At 49.2% G+C, this 18,712-nt stretch overlaps 1 protein-coding gene across 5 annotated transcripts in view; it reads left to right on the top strand.

The window, feature by feature from the left end:
• Window positions 1–18,712, top strand: part of RXRA (retinoid X receptor alpha) — a 186,796-nt gene that overhangs the window by 136,431 nt on the left and 31,653 nt on the right. For all 5 annotated transcript variants that reach the window (XM_053282348.1, XM_053282347.1, XM_053282346.1 and 2 more), the window contains 2 exons: window positions 5,230–5,380; window positions 7,976–8,155. In XM_053282348.1, the coding sequence (XP_053138323.1) occupies window positions 5,230–5,380; window positions 7,976–8,155 (331 nt within the window). The remainder of the gene's footprint in view (window positions 1–5,229; window positions 5,381–7,975; window positions 8,156–18,712) is intronic.

The raw sequence follows: 18,712 nt of genomic DNA, 5'->3' as shown, positions 1-18,712 counted from the left end.
AGGACTGGAAGAGATTCCCCTTCCAGGGATGGAACTGCCCCTCTGGGAAGAGCACCTGGGTTCCAGGTTCCCTCCCTGGCGGCATCTCCAGGTAGGGCTGGGAAAGACTCCTACCTGAAGCCCTCGAGAGCCCCTGCCAGTTGGTGCAGGCAATCCTGAGCTAGGTGAGCCAAGGGCCTGACTCCGTAAGGCAGCTAACTGCCGGAAACCTCTGAGAACCGCTGTCAGTCAATGTGGGCAGTGCTGAGCTAGATGGACCAAGGGTCTGGCAAAAGGCCGCCTTCTAAGTGCCCACGCCCAAGGCATGTGCCCTGGATCAATTTGGCCACTCTATCCGGGGGTGATGGGGACGACATTTAGGGATTCCCAGCGTTGGGAATCCGTGATGGAGAGCATCGGAGGTTCTGCAAGACGGTTCTGGAAACACGCACCTAGAGTGGGACCTTCCGGATCCAACCTGAGTGGGATCTAAAATTGACTGAGCAGACATGCGCCCACCTTAGAGGGAACACTGACCGAAAGATTGCCAGAGCATGAGTTTTGAATGGACTGGGAGCAATTCAAGGGTAAAACGGCAGGTTATGTGGGGCCCTCTCTTCCTGACGGGCTCTCAGACCAGGGATCTCTCTCTCACACGCAGGGAGTGGCTGTGGGCACTGGATTAGGGTTAGACCTGCTTATTTTTTTTGGGGGGGGGATTTTGGGGTGTGACTGGCGAGGGGGGAGTATGAATCTCCCACTCAGGCGGCTGCAGGTCTGAGTTGTATTGCCTCCTGCCCAGAAATTGCTTTGGGAGGAAAGGGAAACGCTTCTGGCTGCAGCTCGGTTGTTTGTTAAATTGCTGATTCTTAAATTGTTACCCAAGGAGAAAGGCTGTGCGATCGTATTCTGGAGGCATTGCTTCCCTTGAGATGGAGTGAGTCCTTGTGCTGCTTCTTGCACATGCTTGCGGTCGGCTCTCTGCCCCGCCACGGTCCCCTGGTCTCTTTAGGCTGGCGTCTGTGAAACGGGAAGTTTGGAAAGACGAGAAATTGGTTTCCCCTCCCTCGCGAAAAAACCAAAGCGCCACCCACATGGTCGTTGCCGCCACACGAACAAAGGAAATGGGGCAGCCGACTTGAAAGGGAGATTTTGCAGCGGGTGGGTTCAGCAGAAGCCTCAGTGTGGAGACCGAGAGGAGGCGGAGGCGGCAGGGGACGGGGGTGGTGGAAATTGCTGAGCCGCAAAGTCTGGAAAGGGCAGGCCCGATTCTGCTGATACTGTGCCTGCGGAGGAGGCCGAGTTACGCAAAACCTCTTCTGGCGGCACTGGGGGAAACCCAGAGCGTGCAGGCGATTCCCTCCGGAGGGTGTGCACAAAACCGGTTTGCTTGGTTCCATTCGAGTCCGAAGCAGACTCGAACCGGACTGGACATGTTTGGTTTTATGCACCCCCAAACATCCCCCCCCCTCGGTTCGGTTTGACTTTGAACCGTTTGGGGGTAATTCTTTTTTAAAAACCACATATTCACTGCCACGGGCGTGTGTGTGTGTGTGTGTGTGTGTGTGTGTGTGATCTCCTAAAGTTCCCCCTCCCTCTGTCAGCCCCCCCAGTATCATAACAGCACGGTTCGGGTGGTTTTTGGCCTTGCAGGTGGCTCGGCAGGTGACCATTGTGCATGCACAGCCACCTCCGAAATGGCCACTGCAACTACACATAGGCTTGAAATGGGCCGTTATGATACCGGGAGAGTCTGGCAGGGAGAGGGGAAACCCTGGAGGTGGTGAGTTTAATTTTTTTTAAACAACAGAACCCCAAACTGCTTGGGGTGTTCGGCTTGATCTCTAGCCGAACTGGGGTAGGTTCAGTTTGAGGATGGCTTGAAATCGAGCCCTTGAACCGGGCCTGTTTGATGACGAGCCGGTTCGAATGTGAACATCCCTATGGTCTGGCTAATGCTTCTTTTTCGATTGTGAGCCCTTTTGGGATGGAGAAGCAGCTTGTTTTTATCGAAGCTATTGAGGATGTTCAAGTTATATTGCTAACTAAGCAAAGAGGCGCCTTTTTAAAGTGGCGATTCTCTTGTATTTAGCAGGGGGAGAACAAATGGCCCTCTCCATCCCCAGCACAGCATCCCTCCAGTGGCTGTTGTTGCTTATGTATCTTTTTTAGCTTGTGAGGGTGTGCGCGTGTGTGTGTATAGATATATATTTGTGTGTGTGTGTGTATACTTTGGGAACTTTGTTGAAAAGCGGAATAGCAATATTCGTCTTCTTCAGAGTATTTGCATGCTGAGTGTTTTCTTCCTTTTTTCTGGTCATGTACCAAAATAAAGTGTCCATTTCATTTCAGTTTGTTGTTTATTTTTTGGTGTTAACTGCTCTGAGTGCTTTATTGAAAAGTGGTATATAAATATTCCTTGCAGTAGTACTAATATTTATCCCGAGAATGACTTTCTGCAACCCTCCCATTCTGGAGAAACTCCTTGCCTTCTCCTTTGGAGTCTTCTCCTCGCCACGTCTCTTTGCCCTGATTCTTTGATATTTCTCCGCCTGCCACGATCCGCTGTCGCTTCTGGCTGCCAGGCAGCCTCCTCCTGCCTTGAATTACATAGGAATGTAATGAGGTGCCTGCCTTCTACCGAGTCAGACCCTTGGTCCTTTTTGCTCAGTTTTGTCTACCCGGACTGGCAGCGGCTTCTCCAAGGCTTCAGGCAGGAATCTCTCCGAGCCCTACCTGGAGATGCTGCCAGGGACCGAACCTGGGACTTAGGAACAGAGGAAGCTGCCTTCTACCGAGTCAGACCGTTGATCCATCTAGCTCAGGACTGTCTACACAGACTGGCAGCAGCTTCTGTGCATGCAAAGCAGATGCTCTTCCACTGAGCCTCCTCCCCTAAGGGGAAGATCTCACAGTGCTCATACACATGTAGTCACCCATCCAAATGCAAACCAAGGCAGATCCTGCTTAGCAAAGGGTTGCCACTCATGCTTGCTGCCACAAGGCAAGCTCCCCGTCACTGACTCCTTTGCCTGCAGCACCCTCCTAGACCAACTGTGCCCCCCCCCCCCCCATTTCTCATCCAGGATTTGACTCCTGGTGCCCACAGAGCCTGGTGATGAAAATATCCAGCCCCTGCAGCTCTCCGGGATGGCTTTCCGGAGCCATCGGGGTGGATGCCAATTCTGGGATCCAGTGGCCAAGTTCTTGGATCTGCTCCGTAGGATGCCTGAAAGCCATCCTGGAGTTTTGGGATCTGGTGGGAAAGGTTGGGGCAGCGGGGAGAGCGGGGAGTCATGCCAGCCAGAGTGGGCAAGGCTGCGTCCAAGTGGTGATACGACGGTAAGAGTGTCAGTGACAACACACAGACACACACACGTAGTTTGGAGAGAGCAGAGATTGCTGAAGAGTGAGGCGAAAAGTACTGCGAGTACGTCATTACAGCCGTTTAGTGGTTGTACATAGGAACAGGAAACTGACATATACTGAGTCAGACCCTTGGTCTATCTAGCTCAGTATTGTCTTCACAGACTGGCAGCAGCTTCTCCAAGGTTGCAGGCAGCAAGAGTCTCTCTCAGCCCTCTCTTGGAGATGCTGCCAGGGAGGGGACTTGGAACTTTCTGCTCTTCCCAGAGCGGCCCCATCCCCTAATTGGAATATCTTACAATCCTCACGCATCTAGTCTCCCATTCAGATGCAACCAGGGCGGACCCTGCTTAGCTAAGGGGACAAATCATGCTTGCTACCACAAGACCAGCTTTCCTCTCCTAAAAAGATCTCAAGTACAGAGCCAGAAAAGATCTTAGGGAATATATGAAGCTGCCATAGACTGAGTCAGACCTTCAGTCCATCTAGCTCTGTATTGTCTTCACAGACTGGCAGCGGCTTCTCCAAGGTTGCAGGCAGGAGTCTCTCTCAACCCGATCTTGGAGATGCTGCCAGGGAGGGGACTTGGAACCTTCTGCATGCAAGCATCTTCCCAGAGCGGCTCCATCCCCTGAGGGGAATATCTCACAGTGCTCACACATGGAGTCTCCCATTCAGATGCAAGCCAGAGTGGGCCCTGCTTAGCAAAGGGGACAGTGCATGCTTGCTACCACAAGACCACCTCTGTCATGTCCCTGCTTACCTGCCTTCTTTCAAAACTGAAAAGGGCCCAAATCTTTCCTCATCGGAAAAGGGTCATTGTGAGGATAAGGGTGTCTGTGAGAAAATGACAATTTTTGGTCCTCTGGTCTACTTGGAGGAGGTGCATATAATTAAATAATGCATTTATAAACCACCTTTGCATTAAAACAACAGTGGCAAACAGCATATAAGAAACCAGAAAGAGAAACACATAAGAGGGAACAATAATTTTTTAAAAACACAGTACTAGGAGCCAGCTTTAGAAAGTAGTCCGTAAAAGTATTCCATGTTTGAAAATAGAGAATAGCAACCTTTTCATCAGGAGCTAGAAGCTACGCTGGGAATGTCACCTGGAAGGCCAGGGGTGCCTGGCCTGGGGCTATCTGCTTTGTAGACTACAACTCCCATCATCCCCAGCTGCATTTATTCTCATTAGCGTGCTCGTTATTTGAAAGCACAAGAGAATGGTGTTGGGGAGGAGAGCTGGTTTTGTGGCAGCGAGTACGAATTGTCTCCATTGCTAAGCTGGGTCCACCCAGGTTTGCATTTGGATGGGAGACTACATGTGAGCACTGTACGATATTCCCCTTTGGGGATGGGGCCGCTTTGGGAAGAGCACCTGCCTGCTTGCATGCAGAAGGTCCCAAGTTCCCTGCCTGGCAGCATCTTCAAGAGAGGGCTGGGAGAGACTCCTGCCTGCAACCTTAGAGAAGCCGCTGCCGGTCTGGGTAGACAGTACTGAGCTAGATGGACCAAGGGTCTGACTCAGTAAAAGGCAGCTTCCCATGTTCCTATGATAGCATCATTTGGGTAGCTGGGGGATTTAAGTTGGGGGGAAACTGATATGTCTTGAAAGATGAAGGTCCTTCCCACTATCTGGGCATGTGGGCAGCAGTTCTGTATTTGTCAGGAAGCTTTCTCATTCTGAGCTGTGTTAGATTATGCAGCTGTGACCTCCTGATTGTTCTGGAATTTCTGCTGAGTCTGTCTGTCCATTTGCTTTGAACAGTAGAGTAAACAGTACTTATCTGTGTCGAAATGCATTGTCTGGAGGTTTCTTTACGGACTCTGTCTTTTCCTTTCTTGATGCTGATTCTTCCGTTTCTCTACCTCTCTTTGCAGCTCAGTTCTCCCATGAACCCCGTGAGCAGCACAGAAGATATTAAGCCCCCCTTGGGACTCAACGGCGTTCTTAAAGTGCCAGTACACCCTTCAGCCGCCATGGCCTCCTTCACCAAGCACATATGTGCCATCTGTGGGGACAGATCATCAGGTAACACCAAACTTGCCAGGTGGCTTGTGGAATAAATAGCATGAAGATCTGATGATGGTATTTCTTCACTGAGCAATGGAACGAGGGTGAAGTGGACTGGAAGACCTCCAGGGACCCTTTCGAAACTAAAATGCTGTGATTTAGTTTCTGATGTGTAAACACTGGAGATGGACAGACCCTGTTTCTATTTCTGGTTGAGCTATGAAAACCAGATTAATTATCCAGATACCTTGAAATGAATCCAAGAAAAACTGGAGAATTTACCAACATTCAACTTCAACGAGTTGAAAGATAGATAGATGACTTTATTATAGAACAGAACCACAACAAGCCGATAGCCATCAATAGCCAAAATTAACAATTTAAGAAGTTAGGACAGTATCTATCTATCTATCTATCTATCTATCTATCTATCTATCTATCTATACTACTCATTGCCTTAAAAATCTATATACTATGTACTAATCATCAAAATACTCAATCTAAGTAGCCATACTGTGCTCCTTAAAGTTTTAGTTATACTTAATATCTTGAATCAACTTGTGCCTGATATTGCAGGCTACGGCACAGAATTTAGCCACTCTAAATATTGAAGAAGAAAGGAGGTATAAAACTTAGCAGGTCTGCCTGGCATATTCAGTCAAAGAGGGGCAATAAAGGTGATGTGAATATCCCAATACAATGGGCAATATAAAAGCACACGAGTCACAGTTTCAATTTCCTCTCTGCTGCATTTTTTGTGAACTAGAGTTGAAGTTTCCTTTAACTCTAGGATAGCAGTTTCCAAAGTGTGAGTCGCAACCTAGCATTGGGTCCCTTGCTAATGAAGACATGAATGTTCTTTTCGGATATCACCCACAACATTTGTAAAGCAGTGTCACAGTCATTCAGAGATGGGACTAATAGGTTGTTTCCAGCAAGCTTGCTAGATTTATGCTCACATATTATGTGTCCAACGTGGCAGTTCTGAATGTAACTAATCAAAGAATTAGATCTTTCTTGCTGCTCACTGCTGTGAATTCACGAGCTGTGAAACACAACCAGTTATTCTTTGGGGCCCTGTGGAGAAGTGATTGCCATTGACTTGGTTGCGGGAGAAGCTGGAAAATTGCTGCTCTGGGGCTCTTTTGAATAACAAATTGCATCCCCTCTGAATTTTGCACCTCTGCTGAGACCTGGGACTTAGGAAGTGGTGCCTAGGAGGGCTTGATTTTCACCACTTAGGGCTTCCTCTGGACCTTTTGGTCTTCTCCTGCTCCATTCCAAAGACTAGGCATTTCACCCAGACTCTAAACCAATGCTGAAAAAATAGACCCTCCCTAAATGTGGATGCGTTGTTGTTGTTGGAGGAGTTGTTGATGAGTGTTGGTTTTTTTTAAGCGATTTAATCACATACTTTAAGTGGTTAATAGTTGACCTGAACACACTGGGAGCCAAACGTTTGCACCAATTGAAAACATGGTGACATTTTGAAATGTGAATGTATGGCATTAGTGTTAAAGTAAAGACAGCATCAAAGATCTCCATGCTAAACTAAATACTGAAGCTTCCTGATAAAGACAAATGTACGAAGTATCAGCATTCCAAATAAAGTAATCTGTAAGCATTTTTCCCTTGAACCTATAGATCCAATCAACTTGATGGCACACTTTACCTTTATAGATCTAATTGCATTCATATTTGGTATTTCTGGATCTCCCCGCACCCCACCCCCACCATATTTGTATTTAGGAAAATACAGCTGGATTTTTTTTAAAAAAAAAGTAAATTCTAGTTAGGAAAATGTCCTTGGATTTCTTTATTTCTTTTAACCAGATTTATCTCAGTATGGGCCATCTTTGTTTGGCTCCTTACAGCAGGAGTTTTCAAGATATGGGCCAAGACCCAGAAATGGATCATGGGATATTAGGCGCGGAGTCCTTTGCTAATTAAAATTGTTATGATCTCTTCAAATATTGTCCATGTTTTATAAGCTACGTTACAGTCCTTCATATAGAGAATTACCGTATCTACCCAAATCGAAGATGACCCTGTATTTAAGACAATCTCCTTACAAAATATGGGTTAAATATACTATTTACCCAAAAGGAAGAGGTGCTTAAATTTAAGATGACCCCCCAATTTAAAACATCAAAGAACTTGCAAAAACCTAGTCTTGGATTTAGGCAAATATAGTAATAGCTGGTTTCCTTCACTGAATCCTTAGCCTAACCTACCTCACAGGGTTGTTGTGAGGATAAACTTAAACATGTACACTTCTCTGGGCTTCTCCAAGGAAGGGCAGATATAAATGTAAAAATAAATCAAATCAAACTGATACATCAGAGTTGGCTCGATGTGGGCACCCGGACATTGTCCGATGCGCCACTTGGTTATTTCTGGGGAAAAGACGACCCCAACAGGGATGGTTGTGTGCAGCCACAGGTTCCCACAGGCCTCCTTAGCTGATGCCAGAGCCAACCCATTGCATCATGGGAAGTGCCCTCCCAATGCGTCTTTCTTCCCAAATGGTGCTTTCCGCCATGGGCCATGCCCTTGGCTCGCTGTCCAGACCTCTTCCAATGAGTCCTTTCTCTCCCTTCTTCCCCACTCCAGGTAAACATTACGGGGTGTACAGTTGCGAGGGCTGCAAAGGCTTCTTCAAGCGGACGGTGCGGAAGGACTTGACATATACCTGCCGCGACAACAAGGACTGCCTCATTGACAAGCGCCAGCGGAACCGATGTCAATATTGCCGGTACCAGAAGTGTCTCGCCATGGGCATGAAGCGAGAAGGTAAGGCGAGGAGAATGCTGCCCGCTGCGGCTAGAGCGAATCGGCGTGTTGTGTGGACCAGGGTGCTAGTCTTACCTGGACTGTACCATTCCAGAATGCAGGGGGGGGGGGCTGTGTCTGGGGGACTGCTATTTTTTCCTGTTCCTCCACGTTAACATTTCCAAGCTTGTAGGAAAGCAGCACATAAAAAAGGAAAGTTCCCAGTTGCGGATACTCAAAACCATGATTGGGAGGAATGACTGTACAACCTGATTGCATGCTGGGAAATGTCTTATGCCTGGACACGTTTGCCTTGAACCGTTAGTTACATTGCCTTTAGCAGTGTCAAAGAGCATTGTCTTGATATTTCTTTACACGCACTCTCCTTTCCTCCAGGGCTGCACAACACCGACCCTCCTGCAGATGTTGGACAACAACTCCCATAACCCCTTGGTTTTGGCCACTGTGGCTGAGGATGATGGGGGTTGTAGTCCAGAAAACAGCAGGTGGGCCAAGGTTGTGCATCCCTGCTTTAGGAAGATGCAACATGGGGTGCATTCTAGGAGGGCCCCACTCATTCTCCGTGTAGGGCATGGATTGCTTCTTAGGGCCGTAACGGTTCACCAGGGTGGTGCATATTCTGATATAAATAAATAGAATAAAAATGTGAGATAATTCAGATCCTATGCAAAGAAAGGCAGGATTCCACAACCTGCATCAGTAGGCCTGGATCATGCTCATTTGCGTGATTTCTCTCCTCCTATTTTCTGTATTCGGCACAAATGCTTCTGTTCCTGTTACTCATGAGGAGGGCCTGTCCCCAATCCCTGGACAGGCTTATGCAGCTGGTCTCATGCTCATTTAGCTTACAGTTGAAATCATAAGGGATTAGAGGTGTATGCTTTTTGTCTTGTGCGCAAGACCATGAACAGAGGAATATAGGAAGCTGCCATATACTGAGTCAGACCCTTGGTCTATTTAGCTCAGTATTGTCTTCACAGACTGGCAGCGGCTTCTCCAAGGTTGCAGGCAGCAAGAGTCTCTCTCCCAGCCCTGTCTTGGAGATGCTGCCAGGGAGGGAACTTGGAACCTTCTGCTCTTCCCAGAGTGGCTCCATCCCGCTAAGAGGAATCTCTTCCAGTGCTCACACTTCGAGTCTCCCATTCAAATGCAACCAGGGCGGACCCTGCTTAGCTAAGGGGACAAGTCATCCTGGCTACCACCAGACCAGCTCCCCTCTCTAAGTGCTTTGTGTTAGGAAGCTACGAATTCTAAGAATGTGAACCCATGAATTTAAACCCATGAAGTGGGTTCAAAGGAAGGTTGCAGCTTGATTATTCTGCTGTGCGGTAAAGTATATGGTGCTGGTAACTCCAGTGTCTGGATTCCTGTTACCTACCGTCTTAGCCTGATCAAGTGCTGTGGGGTTATTACTGCAGTTGGCAGGGCGGCCAGGTCCTTTCCCTGCTCTCCTGGGTGATGTTACAGAAGTCTCTGCTCTAGTGTGACCTGCGTCTTAAGTTCTCTGCAGTTCCCAAATGGAGCAAAACATCCAGTTAAACCTGTCAGATGCTGGCATTGTGGAGATGGACAGGGTGGTTCTTTGGGCCTGTGTGGTGGAGTTTCCATCATTCTGTGCTGCAGGGATTCTGCCCTCTGGAGTGGAAACAAGATCCAGGGAACGGTGTTGCTTATGCATGCACTGCAGGTTACATCTCCAGAGCTGAGTTTGCTCCCTCTGGAACATCATTATCCAACCCTTTTCATTTGCATCTCACTGTTTGGTGCATTTCCACTCTCACTGAACAGAGGAAGCTGCCATCTACAGAGTCAGACCCTTGGTCCATCTAGCTCAGTATTGTCTTCACAGACTGGCAGCAGCTTCTCCAAGGCTGCAGGCAGGGGTCTCTCTCAGCCCGATCTTGGAGATGCTGCCAGGGCAGGAACTTGGAACCTTCTGCTCTTCCCAAAGTGGTCCCACCCCCTGAGGGGAAGCTCTTCCAGTGCTCACACATCAAGTCTCCCATTCATATGCAACCAGGGCAGACCCTGCTTTGCAAAGGGGATAAGTCATGCTTACCCCAAGACTAGCTCTCCTCCATGGAGAGAGCACAATAGGAGAGGAGAGCTGGTCTTGTGGTAGCCAGCATGACTTGTCCCCTTAGCTAAGCAGGGTCCACCCTGGTTGCATATGAAAGGGAGACTAGAAGTGTGAGCACTGGAAGAGATTCCCCTTCTTAGGGGATGGAGCCGCTCTGGGAAGAGCAGGAGGTCCCAAGTCCCCTCCCTGGCAGCATCTCCAAGACAGGCTGATTGAGATTCCTGCCTGCAACCTTGGAGAAGCCGCTGCCAATCTGTGAAGACAACACTGAGCTAGCTAGACCAATGGTCTGACTCAGTATATGGCAGCTACCTATGTAACCATTGGTTCATTGTTACCCAAACCCTGACTCTTTCCTCTGTGCAAAAATGACTGCATTTTTACCCTATTTATTTGTGGGGTCAGGATAATGAAGGGGTGATAACACACAGAAAGTGGCAGCTGCAACAATGCTCTCGCCTGTTTGGCATTTCTAGCAGGGTAGAAGTTGCCAAAAAGTCACTATGAGTGGCCAAAAAGACCCTAGGATGGTAAAGGTAAAAGTTGTGCCCTTGAGTAGGTGTCGACTTGTGGTGTCCACAGAGCCCTGTGGTTGTCTTTGGTAGAAAACACGAGGAGTTTCCCATGGCCTCCTCCCATGCAGTATGAGATGATGCCTTCCAGCATCTTCCTATATCGCTGCTGCCCAATAGAGGTGTTCCCAAAATTTGTGTGCCTGGCTGACGGGCTATGACCACAAGACTGGATCTCTACCAGTGTTGCCTCCAACAGGGATTCCCAGATGTTGTTGACTACAGCTCCCATCATCCCCAAGCCAAAGGCCATTGCAACTGGGGACTCTGGGAGTTGTCGTCAACAACATCTGGGAATCCCTCTTAGAGGGAACCCAGCTCTCTACCCAAACTTGGACCTTGGACCTTCCATTTCCGAATCTAGTGTTGCCCCATGCCGGCCCCCCCCCCGGTCTCAGCACCACCGACTCCCCCAGCCTTCTCCTCGCTTTCTTCATTTCCTTCCCAGTGGAGCTCAGAGGATTCATTCAGTGGGGTGCTCAGGGTGCCCAGGCGAGCACGCAGCAGACCTGACATGCTTGATTTGCGGGGTTATCCCAGGACTCCCACTGGCTTGAAATGTCAGGCCTGTCTTTTCTCTCGGGAAGCGCCGAGGAAGCCGTCGATAAAAGGGCATTTGGAAGGGAGCTGGCCGGGAGGAGAATGACGGAGAGGATGTCTGGGGTGAGAGGCAGTGCAGATGAGGAAGGACGGGATGGAAGAACAGCATGGCTGGATCAGGCCAAAGGCCCTTCTAGACTGCCTCCCCTCACACACGGAGTCTCCCACTCAAATGCAAACCTTTGCTAAGACCCTGCTTAGCAAAGGGGAGAATTCATGCTTGCTAATGCATGGCAGGGGGCTCATCGTCTTTTTGGCTTATTGGCATATAGGAAGCTGCCTTATACTGAGTCAGGCCATTGCTCCAGCTAGCTCAGTATTGTCTTCCCAGACTGGCAGTGGCTTCTCCAAGGTTGCAGGCAGGAATCTCTCTCAGCCTCTCTTGGAGATGCTGCCAGGGAGGGAATGTGGAACCTTCTGCTCTTCCCAGAGCAGCTCCACCTCCTAAGGGAGGAATACCTTACAGGGCTCACATGTGGTCTCCCATTCAAATGTAAACCAGGGCAGACCCTGCTTAGCCAAGGGGACAAGTCCTGCTCGCGACCACCAGGCCAGCTCTCCTCCTTCCGCGGCCCTCCCCTCTCAGACGCTGTCTCCTGGCTTCCCCTCTTCCAGCCTCCCTCTCAAGGGTTGCTCCTTTCCTAAGCCACTGCTTCTCCTCCCACACTTCTTCCCTGAGCCCTTCCGCCTGCCAGGCTCCTCTCTAAAAGCAGAGCATCTCTGTCCTGCAGAATGGTCCAGTCATCACAAGGAAGGCGGTTCCCCAAGACAGGAACAGAGGAAACGGCCAGTCTGTTAGTCCCTCTGGCTCAGCTTGTATGAAATAACTCCACCTATGAAGATCTCCGTCTAAGCACCACGGTCAAATTTCTAGGTGCCGTGGCTCCCTGGCACCTGGGATCTGTCAAGCCTGTAGGGGAGAAATTGAGTCAGCCTCGTATTTATCAGAGAAACCCAGCTAGATGAGAACAGAGCTCAGGGAGGCGATCTGGAGTCAATTGCTTAAGGGCTAAAACAAGTGGAGGTTTAGTTGAAGATGTTACAAACTTCTGCTTTCTCATGGAGCACCAAGGCACTTTTTCAAAGTAGTGATTCTCTTTACTGAGCAGGGGGAGAGCAACTGGCCCTATCCGTCCCCAGCACAGCATCCTTCCAGTGGCTGTTGCTGGTGTCTGTCTTAGGCTTCTTTTTAAGACTGTGAGCCATTTTGGGGACAGGGAGCCATTTGTGGACAGGGACAGAAGAGCCAGCATGGTGTAGTGGTTAGAGTGCTGGACTAGGACCGGGGAGACCCGAGTTCAAATCCCCGTTCAGCCATGAAACTAGCTGGGTGGCTCTGGGCCAGTCACTTCTCTCTCAGCCTCACCTACTTCACAGGGTTGTTGTGAAAGAGAAACTCAAGTCTGTAGTACACCGCTCTGGGTTCCTTGGAGGAAGAGCGGGATATAAATTTAAATAATAATAATAATAATAATAATAATAATTTTATTTCTTTATTTTTATGTAAACTGCTATGGGGACTTTTGCTGAAAAGCAGTATATCAGTATTTGTCATGTTCGTACAAACCTAGATAGAAAGCGGGCAACCTGTTCCTGCTATGTTATGGTGGAAGGAAGGAAGGAGGAGGAACAGAGAGAGCAAAGAAGAAGGGAGGGTCCTAAGAGTATCGGTCTACCAACTGGAAGGCACTTAGAGCAGAGATATGGAAATGAGAGAGAACCAAGGGGCAGCCCTATGCTCTCTGCATCCACTCATCATGTCCCCAGTGGTCAGTCGGAATTGTTGGTGTTGAGTGTTGATGCCCATGGAGTCACATCTCCAACAAAGCCCAGCTTTATTTAGGGACACAGGAAGCGGACTTCTACTGAGTCAGACCCTCGGTCCATCTAGCTCAGCATTGTCTGCACAGACTGGCAGCGGCTTCTCCAAGGCTGCAAGCAGGAGTCTCTCCCAGCCCTACCTGGAGATGCTGCTCGGGATTGAACACCTGGGGCCTTTTCCACACAAAGCAGATGCGCGACCACTTAGATGCTCTAGACGGAAGTTTTAAGAGTGGAATTTCAAAAAGAGTTTCAGGGCCCTCTGCTCTAGAGAGTGCATGATCCTTTCCGAGAAGAAAGGAAAAGGAAAGATAGAGCCATCGAGTCGGTGTTGACTCCTGGCACCCACAGAGCCATGTAGAATACAGGAGGGGTTGGCCATGGCCTCCTCCCACGCAGTGTGAGATGATGCCTTTCAGCATCTTCCTATGTCACTGCTGCCCGATAGAGGTGTTCTCCGTGTTCTGGGAAACATACTAGCGGGGATTCAAACTAGAACAATTTTTTAATTCGGTCTGGGGTGAGATGTCGAACCTGTTTGCACATCCCGGCTCCCTAGGCAAGTCACTTCCCTGCCACGCCGAATGGCCAGGAGCTGACCCAGGACCTTGGACAGTTCCCAGGGCAGCCGTTCAGGACCACGGCCAGAGCTGATCAGGCAAATGCAGAAGTTGGGTGTTCCCACAGGAAGGCTTGGTGCTCCAGCAGTCACTCTCTGTGAACTTCTGGGTTTTGTTGCCTGCTGCTCAGGCAGGGCGACTTACCCTTCCAGGAACAAGCGATGGTGTGTGTGTGTGTGTGTGTTTAAAAGGAGCTTTGCTCAATTTTGCAGGCACTTCCTCTGGTAGTGTTGGATAGCCTCCACCATGGCTACAAGGTCTTTGGGATGTTCCTCTGAATCAAAGGGTCGTATGCTCAGGGCCATTAGCAGGGTTTTGGTGGTGGTGCTTGTTGGGGTCCTTCTGCTTCATCCAGTCTGGGGGTCCCAGTGGCACAGGGTCAGTGGTGCCTCCCAATCCATCTCCCCCTTCCCCCAACTTTCTCCTGTATTTCTCTGGTAGGTGGCTTCATAGGAACATAGGAAGCTGCCATATACTGAGTCAGACCATTGGCCCATCAAGCTCAGTATTGTCTTCACAGACTGGCAGCGGCTTCTCCAAGGTTGCAGGCAGGGGTCTCTCTCAGCCCTATCTTGGAGAAGCCAGGGAGGGAACTTGGAACCTAGATGCTCTTCTCAGAGCAGTTCCATCCCCTGAGGGGAATCTCTTCCAGTGCTCACACGTCTAGTCTCCCTTTAATATGCAACCAGGGCAGACCCTGCTTAGCTAAGGGGACAAGTCATGCTTGCTACCACAAGACCAGCTGTCCTCTTCAGTTTCATCATAGGGCTCATCAATTCATAGAAGAAATTTGGAGTATCTCTCAAAAAGAAACTGAGATGAGATGAGGAATTTCGGGGTTCCTCCCCAAGAGGGACATTGTAGAACTGGAGAAGGTGGAGAAGAGGGCAACCAAGATGATCGGGGCCTGGAGCACCTTCCTTGCGACAGCATCTGGGGCCCTTTAGTTTGGAAAAGAGGCAACTATGGGGAGACATGATAGAGCTGTATGAAATTATGCATGGAGTAGAGAGTGGACAGAGAGACATTTTTCTCCCTCTTTGGTAGAACCAGGGGACATCCCATGAAACTGTTAGCCAGGAAATCTAGGACCACAAAAGGAAGCACTTTTTCACTCAGCTCATAGTTAACCTATGGAACTCTCTGCCACGGCATGTGGTGATGACCACCAGCTTAGACACATTCATGGAGGACAGGTCTATCAATGGCTACTAGTCTGGTGGCTCTAGGCCACCTCCAGCCTCAGAGGCAAGATGCCTCTCAATCCCAGTTGCAGGGGAGCAACAGCGGGAAGAGAGAGGGCAGGCCCTCACCCTCTTGCCTGTGGGCTTCTCAGAGGCATCTGGTGGGCCAAGGTGTGAAACAGGATGCTGGACCCGATAGACCTTGGGCCCTGATCCAGCAGGGCTGTTCTTATGAGAAACAGTAGAGTGTTTCCTAAGTCAGTTTATCCAGATTTCTTTTTCAAAAGCCTGCAGCCCCCAACCCCAGCTCTGACCACTAGGCCATTGCTGCCCAGTGAGGAGTGTTTCCGAGGGCACCTGCCACTGCAGGAAACCGGGAGCGGCGGGCACTTGCAGCCTGATCAGCACATGGCAAAGAAGTCACACCCACCCTCCAGCAATCTCCCTCTTCCATGTTTTCACAAAGTGGGCAAGGACCCCAGCTTGTTCACCTCTGCCTGAGTTCAGCCGCCGCCTTGTCAATCAGGCGGGTTGTGGACGTTTCCACTGAAGTGGGCAGCGCCGCGGTGAAATCATAAGGCCCATTAATTCATGCCGTAAGTGGTCACGGCGTTCCCACAGCTGGGTAGGCCTTGCAGCATCTGTGTGAGGCCTTCTGACTAATTCATCTTGATTGCATTTGTGCCTGCGAGCACTTAAAGGGATTTGCTAACAATCAGCCAGTTACCTTTTGGGAAGTGTAACGGAGTCAATTTGGCTGTTCTCACTCCTCCCCGCACATCCCCATCGCTGCACTTGTTCCTTGACTTGTTCATCTCTCAAGCTCTAAAACCAAATGGTGTACAAATGGTGTTGGATGAAACCAAAGGCGCATCTAGACCAGCTCCCTGTTTCCAACAGTGGACAGCCAAATGGCCCATTGGCTAACAAAAATTGAAGGGGACAGCACCCCCGTACCCCGATTATTGTCCCTCCTCAGCTGGAGTGCAGAGATAGACTGCTTTTGTTCACGGAGGTTCCATTTCAGTATCATAGTGAATACACGGTGATAGAACTATCCTCTATCATGATTTTTTATTTATTTCACTACTGCTCAGGGTGGTTCATGACAATAAGATAGACACAGATACAATAAAAGTTATAAAATGACTGTATTGTCAAATGTTGCCGTTGGAAGGGACCGTGGAGGTCCTCTAGTCCACCCCTCTGCCTTGTCCATTTTTCAGTGCAGATTCCTGCCTTTGGATGTACCAATTGGGTTAGGAACAGCAGTAGTTCAGTTTTATTACAGTCATTGACCAGAAAAGAAAAAAAAAGAAATAATAATAATAATATTTTTAAAAAACAACATAAAAATGCAAATATCAGTATCAATAAAGCAACTATTTATTGCCTGAGCCATTTTGAAAGGGTGGTATATAAAAATCCAATGAATGAATGAATGAATGATAAATATAAAAGAAAATAAAGGAATAAGATTATAATTAACATTAACCAGCTAAGGAGTATTCATAACCTCCAGACGTATCCTACCCAGAATGTAACAACGTTTGGCACCCTTCCACAGTCTGGCTTTGCTCTGTTCCGCTAAAAGACTAGATAAACACACGTTATCATCCCAATCTGGGTATCAGGCAAGTTCCGGGCAAATAAGCTCAAATCTAGCATCATTATAAAACTGGCAGTGTAAAATCACCCCCTCCTTGTCCCTTTCTTGGCTTGTTTAAAAAACTCCAAGCTTGACAGGGCAAATGGGGCCAGGCTGCCAATTTCCGCGAGCCCCACCACTCTGTGAGGGTTGCACTAGTGAATTTGTCATATTGGAGGGAATTTGCCAGACACACAGACACCTGTGCATTAGGGGTTCCCAGGTAAGCCACCTTTCTAAATTCGGCACGGCAGAGATTAGATGGCGAATGCCTGTTTCCCGTCAGAGCATTCCTTCTGCATAACGTTTCTTTAGGGCCAAGAATGTGTTGTCGCACAGGCACACACTTTGCCTGGCCGGCTTACAAACTGCCGGAGGTGGACAAGTGACAGAGATGGAAGGGGGAAGAGGCCATGGAAATACGGATACGGCGAATATTTATAGACCGCTTTCAACGCAAGTTCCCAGGGTGGTTTATATAGATATAAATAGAAAAATCAAAGGGCTCCCCAAAGGGCTCACAATCTAAAAAAGAAACACAAGGTCGACATCATCATCAGCCGCTGGAGGGATGCTGTGCTGGGGTCGGATAGGGCTTGTTGCTCTCCCCCTGCTAAATAAAGGGAATCGCCACTTTTTAAAAAGAGCCTTTTTGCTCAGTGACCAAGGGAAGGAGGCCACAGGAGATTGTAGGAGAAAATGGGGAAAGCAGGAGGTGAGAGAACCATTGCAATCTAGGCATAGAGATGGAGAGTTTAAAAGCTGGACCTTGATGACTGGATTCCGAACATCAGAAGAGCACCAACAGAGAAATAAAGGCTATTAAAGATAATATTATAAAATAAAGATAATATTATAAAATAATAATTATTAAATATAATATTATGAAATAAATAAAGGCTGTTTGCTTAGGGTGGAGAGCTTTGAGGCTGAGGACTAGAACCTTAAAGCGGTGTTCTAAACGTCAGGGGGCTTTTTGCCATTCCTTGCTCTGAGCTGCTGGATAAGTTGGGCCTGTGGAATTCCTTCTTAGAAATAAGCTCTGTGCGCACACATTAGCAAGAGCTTGAAATTCTGCCCCAAGGTGGAGCCGATTCTGTGCCGAAAAATGTGAGCTGTATCATTCTGTAACTTATTCCTCTGCTGTGGTTGTGGGGCGAGGCGCTGTAGCAAGTTGCAGGTCCATTTGCAGACAGCATCTCCAGAAGGGGCTGGGAGAACCTCCAGCCTGAAACCTTGAGGAGCTGCTGCCAGTCAGAGCAGACAGTCCTGAGCTAGACGGACCAAGGGTCGGACTCAGTAGGTGGCAGCCACTGTTCCCTCTAAGGCGTGCGCATGTGCGGGCGCTCACAAGCTTTTGGATCTCCGCTCAGTCCCATTTAGATCCCGCTCCGGTTGAATCAGGAAGGCCCCATTCTGAATGCGCATGGTGCGCACACACTGCCTGGATGCTGCCACCCCGAACAAAACTCATTCTGCCCAGAGATGAAAAATATTAGAGGGACCCCTGGAGGAAGCTCCCTGTGATTCCCAGGGAGCGGAATGCTCCGTGCAGTGCCACAGTGAGTCTGTTCTGGGCGCTTGCACAGAATGGCAGAGTAGACCCAAGACCCAACCTTGACCGGAGCCCGTGGCGTGAAATGATTCGCCCCCAACATGGGGCTGGAGCTTCCGCTCCGAAGCTTCCTTTCCTCCCTGGGATTTTAGCAAGGGGCTTGCGCCGTTTATAGCAGCCGCGTTTCCAGCACCCCACGGGCATGCGTCCTGGAATGACTTGGCCGGATCGGCACTCGCGGAGGGAAGCGTCTGCCAGTGACCCATCCCTGGGTCTCCTGCCGTAGCTGCTTGCTGGCCTCTATCAAATGGGTCACACACCGAGGGGAAACCCTGGACCGCCAGCCAGCGGGGTGGAGCAGCGTGGAGGGGAAGAGCAAAGAGAGGGCCAGGGAGGGGAACATCAAGGGAGCAGGCAGGAAGCAAACCTCCACCGGATCAGCAGGGCTCGAGTGTCCAGGAAGCCCGAGATTTGGTG

This window comes from Hemicordylus capensis, chromosome 17, assembly GCF_027244095.1.
Source record: "Hemicordylus capensis ecotype Gifberg chromosome 17, rHemCap1.1.pri, whole genome shotgun sequence".
Classification (NCBI taxonomy): Eukaryota; Metazoa; Chordata; class Lepidosauria; order Squamata; family Cordylidae; genus Hemicordylus; species Hemicordylus capensis.
The sequence above is the reverse complement of the archived record's forward strand: the minus strand, read 5'-3'. Positions and strand labels throughout refer to the sequence as shown.